The following is a 6,504-nucleotide window of genomic DNA, read 5'->3' as shown; positions in this document are numbered from 1 at the left end:
GCTTGGACCTCTGAAATACCACCACACACCACCCTCCTTTCACCTAAGCATCTGCTAAGAGTTAGCAGACAAAACTGCAGCAGATAGAAGGAGAGCTAGAGCGTAATTAATCCTTGAGACAAGAGATCAAACGCATTAAACAAACCTTAGTCTTTATTATGTATGGGGAGAAAAATGTAAGGGGAGAAGGTGGAAACCAAAGAACAAGACAAGGGAAGGAACAGACTAGCACACAGAAGAACACAAGTTACTATGGAAATGCTTATGGCCTTTAGACTGCACAAGACTGCCCAAATTCTTGCTCCAGTTCAATCTACCCCCTTCCTTAATCTCCATATTTGAAATGGTAAATATTTCCTATCTATATACGAGCTGTCTCAGAGTACTTTTTGGACCAAGGTTTTTTGTGTTTGTAGGGACCCGGCTATGGCTAAGTCTCAGACAGGTCACTTGGATGTAAGTTCAATGTACAACTTGGTGAAACTTAACAGGACTGCAAGATTTGAAGAAGTGCATTTAAATCCTATGAACAACCATATACCCTCATCTTTTCAGATGAAAAGTACATGTGATTCCGTATTCCTGCATTGTCACAAATATTCTGGGTGACGGAAAAAGAGCCAAGATATTTTAGAAATCCGCTGGGGCTGAAGTTTGCTATCTTGTTAATGTGGGTTTTTTATATTTCATTATTCCCCCACAGTTCTGAACTGTTTGGTTTTAGTTATCTGCTAATAAGGTAAGGGAACAATTTCGTTCTAATGAAATGCATCACAAGGTAAATTTTACTTAACCCATTTAGACATTACAGCAACAGTTGTCAGACTTCTAATTCACTATCAGGAATAATATCTTTGTTACCTGAAACGAGGCAAGCTGAACTACTCAGCACTTTGAAGAGCATATAAAAGCATAAACGAAAGCACCCAACTCAAATGTGTTATTAAAAAAACCATCTTATTTAGATATTTTAAAAAATACAAGGCACATTATATAAAAATCAAATAGCTATTAATCAAAACTTTGTTAAATATCCCCATTTAAGATCATGCACGGATAAGTGTTAAGTAACAGCATATAATCTCAACTAACATTTTATTTCAGTGCTAGGTGGTAACAAGTTCAGCCTATCAACTCAATAGGATGACCTTACAGGCTTCTGTCACATTACTATTTACAGCATGAAAACTTGGAAAACAATATAAAATTACATTATACTAATGCAAATAAGCAGTCACGTTGCTGGACCCACACCAAGATGGTGAAATGCATTCTCCTTTCCTTCCCTCTATGGTTTCAAACAACGTTCAGTGTAAACAGGTACAGAGCAAGGTCCTACATACACAATCTGTTCAACTGTTTAATACATAACAGTTACAGCCAAACAAAACAGATTTCTCTGTTAATTAAATATACTAGCAATACTACATAACATTCCAGTGACAATTTGCTTTTTAACAACTTGGATATTGAACAAAAATGCCTTCAACCATGACTCACTTCCAAGTCAGCAGCATTTTTGCAGAGCATCAGAAATTTCTTTTTTTTTTTCCAGTCTGATGGGAAGATTTATCTGCTTACAATTTCTACACAGGGGAAGCAGCTGCCAGTTCCAAAATCCAGGCTTCAATGTAATCAAAAAGCAAAGATGTTTCTTCATACTCTTGTACATAGTAACTCTCTTGTCACTTACATCCTTTCAGCAGTAGTACTGAAAGTTCACTTTTCTTCTAGGATTAAGCTCAGTAGGTTGATTTAGTGGACCCATTTGAGTTTGAAGAATAAGAAACTGATTTCTTGGTAGACCTGCTTGATGAGAGAGAGACTTGCATCCTCCGTGTAGTTCGCACAGTTCGGCAAAGAAGAGCATTTTTAACGTTCCCTCTGAAGTCTTTCGAAATATAGTAATAGATGAATGGATCAATACAACTGTTCAAAGTAGAAAGACACAGTGCAATTATGTAGAATGCATACAGATAGCTCTGTTTGTAGGTTTTGAAGAGGAAATAGTGCACAACAATCAGCACATTGCTAGGTGTAAAACAGATGAGATACGTAGACAGGACAGTGATAATGAGTTTGATTGCTCTTTTTCGTTTCTTCCCACTGCTTATATCTGAGACGGAAACATTCAGAGTCTTAATCATTAGTATGTAAGCAACAACAGTGAGGATAGCTGGGATTAAGAAGAGTAGGATTGCGAGTGAGAGGAAATAATTGAACATGTCATGAGCCAAAACATTTTCAGGCAACACATCATGGCAGGTAGTGATGTTAAGATTTGAAATGTATACCGTCTGATTAACAAGATACAATGGAATGGTGCCCAGCAAAATCAGTATCCAGATAGCAAGGGAGATGCTCAAGGCAATTTCAGATTTCTTTCTTGAATGCACAATGGGTTTCATTACAACCCAATACCGTTGCACACTGAGACATGTCATAAAGAGAATGGAACAATACATATTTCCATAGAAAAACCCAACAAATACTTTGCAGAGACCTTCACCAAATAGCCAGTTATTGCCATTTACATGGTATGCGATCTTCAGCGGGAACCAGACAACAAAAAGAAGGTCTGCCAATGCCAAGTTAACCATATAAATCACAGCTGGATGTTTCTTCTTTGTTCGGAAAAAAAAGACCCAGAGGGCCACAGCATTGCTTGGCAAACCAATGATAAAGACAATGACATAGACAATGGGAAGAAAAACTGTAGTCAGCTTCCCTGTGAGGACTTTTGCTGCAATTTCATCCACTTCATATGCTTCAGAGGCATTATTTGTATTTGGAACTTTGTGGCCAGCAAAACTTCTTCCTTTTGAACTGCTGGTTCTACTGATCTCTAAAAAAAAAAAAAAAAGTAATTCAAAAAATTAGGAAGTTGCTGTTACTGAAGTGCAGGCTTTTTGACCTTTTTAAAAATAAACTACACATCATGAAAGAATTAAAGAGGATCTCATAAACAGAAAAATTACGACTGTTTTTTCAAACACTTGACAATTTTTAAGTTTATTATCCAGACAACAACCTACATTCCTATTCAAGGATTGTATCAGCAACCAAAATTTCCACATCACCAATGATATTAAAAATACCTTGTTAAAATGGCTGGCAGGGGCTCCTACCATCTGAACAGCCACAACAGAAACTGCTTGAAATACCCCAGGGCACCGTTATCCTTTCACATGGCAGTGCTAGATTACCCAAGTGCTGGGACTCATAAAACTTTGCAGCAGGCTAACATAGCTGTAGTAGAAGTTTCTTCAGTTTTAGAAGGCCTGAAATTCGGGTGTGCAGTAAAAAAAAAAAAAGAGTAAACTGCCCTCAGACCAGCTGGAACTGAAACCATCAGAATGTAATGCCAAAGGCTACACCCTAGTGATCCCTGGGGCAAGAAAGACAAGTGTTACACTGGATCAGAATTGAAACTTGAGCAGACTAACTTCGTGCATGAAAATGCAACGGGGACAGTCATCTTGGACCTCCTTCCAATTCATGGCCAAGATGGTCAGACAATCTCTGAAGTTTCTACTGAAAGTGCTAGGTGGTAAAGCTTGACAGCCATGGTTGTTTCGTACAGCAGATGGCTATCACTTCAAGTTTCACTCTGCCTCTTCGAATGCCACAGGAACGTACAAACTATACGAGCAAGCCAGCCGTTCCTGGCTACTCTGTCTTGTACGGCAGCCTTCAGATGACTCAGTCCAGAACGCCCCAAGACACCCCAGACCCAACACAGTCCTTTCATGCTAGAAATTAAACTGCACAAGCAGATACTGTCCATGAACTGCCCCTGTTCCAAAAAGTCAAATAACCGCCATGCTAAACTGTATGGACATGCAACTTCACTGTCTGTGGGAGAAGTGTTTTTAACCTTATCTCAATCTCTATGGATTATTTTAGCCACAGAAAATCCTAACTGGAGTGTAAAGGAGAGCCTTCTTGAGCAAGCAGGTTTGTGTACAACAAGCCATGAGCAGTGTTGCAGGATGGCCCATGTGGTATTCAATAAGTAGTAGTTTTGATACAGTTCCAGAATGAAAAATGCTTACACCTTACATTTTAAAGTATAAGAAAAGAATCCTCACACAAGAAATACGTAAATACACAAATATGCATGTTTTCCAGTATAGATTCTCAAAAGTTGCAAAACTTTAGATAGCTGTTCAAGTTATTACTGCAGAAGTCAAGATGTACAGCATTAGCATCCTGTCTAGACTGTGTGACCTCCTGAAGAGGTGAACAGAAATACAGCATGTATCGCTGTTTAGGGTTTTGAATTAAGTTACCCTGGCTCCACTTAACAACTATTTGACTAGCTCCAGGCACAAGCATGCCTCACTGGAAGACTGAGGTGTAAGAAAACTTTCTGTCAGTAAAATGACATGGACAAATCTTTGCAGTAGACTTCATGAAGACGGAAGTCTAAACTATACCAACAAAACAACAGTCAAAGAAAATTAATTAAAATGCCAGTCATTTTGGCCTGTATGTGGTATAATTACAACAGGGCAGAATTACATGAATCCCGCTCTCGGATCTTCAAGCCACATGATTATGTCAGCAATAGTGATAAAGGTTGCAAAGTTCACTTGTATAATACAGAAATCCCAGGACCCCAACCTGAGCCGTAATTATTAGAAGCCATAAAACCAGCTGGAAGAACATAGCTTACATAATCAGATCACGTAAATGATAATTAGCTAAGCAGGCTTATAGTTTAGCTGAAAGAGATCCTAAAGATGCTTGGAAGCAGACCCTTTATTGTAAGCTGACAGCAGTTCTCAGAGTACCGCAATAAAGTTCAGTGTACAGTGCTGTTAAGCAGCTGCCCATCAGTAAGTAGTTGACATTATCAAATTGCAGTCATACTATTTGTATTCCATTCCAAAGACTTAAATTATTGTAGAGCAAATACTACCACTTTGTTCTTACTAATGTTTTGTGATCAGATAGAAAGCAATGCTTTGCAATTGACATCCATAGGTTGGGTTGAAAACAAACCAATAAACAACGCTCACCAAAAAAGCCCTGAAGCATTATTGTGACACAAAAGAGTAAGAGCTGTAATAAAGTGGATTGTGGACACGTGACCCACAGACAGGACTTAGCATTACAAGAGTGACAGAATAAAGGTTTATTTTATTCTATTTTTGAAGACATAGTCAAGCTAAACAAGTGATTTCAGAGATGAAGTCTTGCTTTTATGCTGACTTTAAGTAGTTCCAGCCTCAAACGTTCTGACTGCACATACTGGGCAGCTTTTGTTAGCCCAACTGGCAACTACATAGGGAGACAGTTCAGTGTCCCGTTTGTCTTTGCAGTTAACACTCCCTCACCGAGCAACCAATCCTTTGTTAGGTATGTGCATTTTCTACATCCTTTTCTTACTCTTTCTGTGCTTTCGATTTTCCATAACAATTGAGTTCTTTTCCAAGCTGAGTTTCACCCTGCCTGACTCACATACAGAGAATGCAGTTTACTTGCTAATCTGCCCACAGGAAAAGCTTCGTTGGCATCATGGGGAAAAAAACTCCACTCCCACAACAAAAGACTGTTTCCACACCTTTGCTATTTGTCCAGAAGATACAACCCACTGCATACCAAAAGAAGGATTATGCCTACCCTGCAGACACAAAAGTGACAGCAGCACAGAGTATCTAAATTAACTAGTTTAGATCATGGTAGTAATACCCACAGAGGACTAAGGTTAAGATTACCCTAGTTTTTGGATCTGCAGCTCAGATTCACCACAAACCCACAACAGCATTAGCCTGTTGGAAAACAGCTACAATCACATCCCCTGGCCTTATGGTGCACCTCCCTTGGTTGGGATTGGATCACACTTCCAGCTCATTTCACCTTCCTACTCCAGAAGCTCAAGCGCCAAGCTAAAACTTTTAAGCAGACTGCTCCCGCCTTTTCCCCTCCCCAAATGATTCCAAATTCTGCCCCCCTCCCCTCACCTGCCCCTCCAGGTCTGATAACTAGGATATTAAGAGGTAGTCTAATATGAGAAACCCCGCTCCGAACAAGAAACTTTGCACGGATCTATTATCCATTTGTCGAGAAAATAGGACCTACCATAAGCTTGGCTTCAGTATTTGCACAATATTTACGCATATACATTTATTATACAGGAAAGGCCAGGATGAACAAATACAGGACACAGTGCACAGACATGCGTAGGTAGGGCAATGGGGTTTACTATAAAAAGTAGTGAAACATGAACCTTAAGGCCATTAAATATTAATGAGTGGGGTTTTTTTCTCCCCCAAACAGCACTTATGTTCAATAAGCAATAATATAAACTATCAAAGGTAAGAATTAGGATTTTTTTTTAAAAAAAACCAAACTAGCTTTTCAGAGCCGGGAAAAAAGCAACAAGACGGTCTTTAAGGGGTTTTATGTTTTTATAGAGCTTTTAGGCAGGTTGCCAGGCGAGAACCAGATTACGTACAACACCGATGCGGGCCAGGCGTGCCAGGCCAGGCGTGCCAG

The 6,504-nt window shown here is 39.3% G+C and overlaps 1 protein-coding gene across 1 annotated transcript in view; it reads right to left on the bottom strand.

Moving 5' to 3' along the window:
• Nucleotides 1-1,040: 1,040 nt before the first annotated feature.
• Nucleotides 1,041-6,504, bottom strand: part of F2RL1 (F2R like trypsin receptor 1) — a 7,285-nt gene continuing 1,821 nt past the window's right edge. Inside the window, exon 2 of the mRNA XM_009637270.2 lies at nt 1,041-2,845. Within this exon, the coding sequence (XP_009635565.1) occupies nt 1,743-2,845 (1,103 nt within the window). The 3' untranslated portion in view covers nt 1,041-1,742. The remainder of the gene's footprint in view (nt 2,846-6,504) is intronic.

This window comes from Egretta garzetta, unplaced genomic scaffold (genome assembly GCF_000687185.1).
Source record: "Egretta garzetta isolate BGI_Z169 unplaced genomic scaffold, ASM68718v1 scaffold424, whole genome shotgun sequence".
Lineage (NCBI taxonomy): Eukaryota > Metazoa > Chordata > Aves > Pelecaniformes > Ardeidae > Egretta > Egretta garzetta.
Note: the sequence above shows the minus strand (reverse complement) of the source record. Positions and strands in the feature narration are given on the sequence as shown.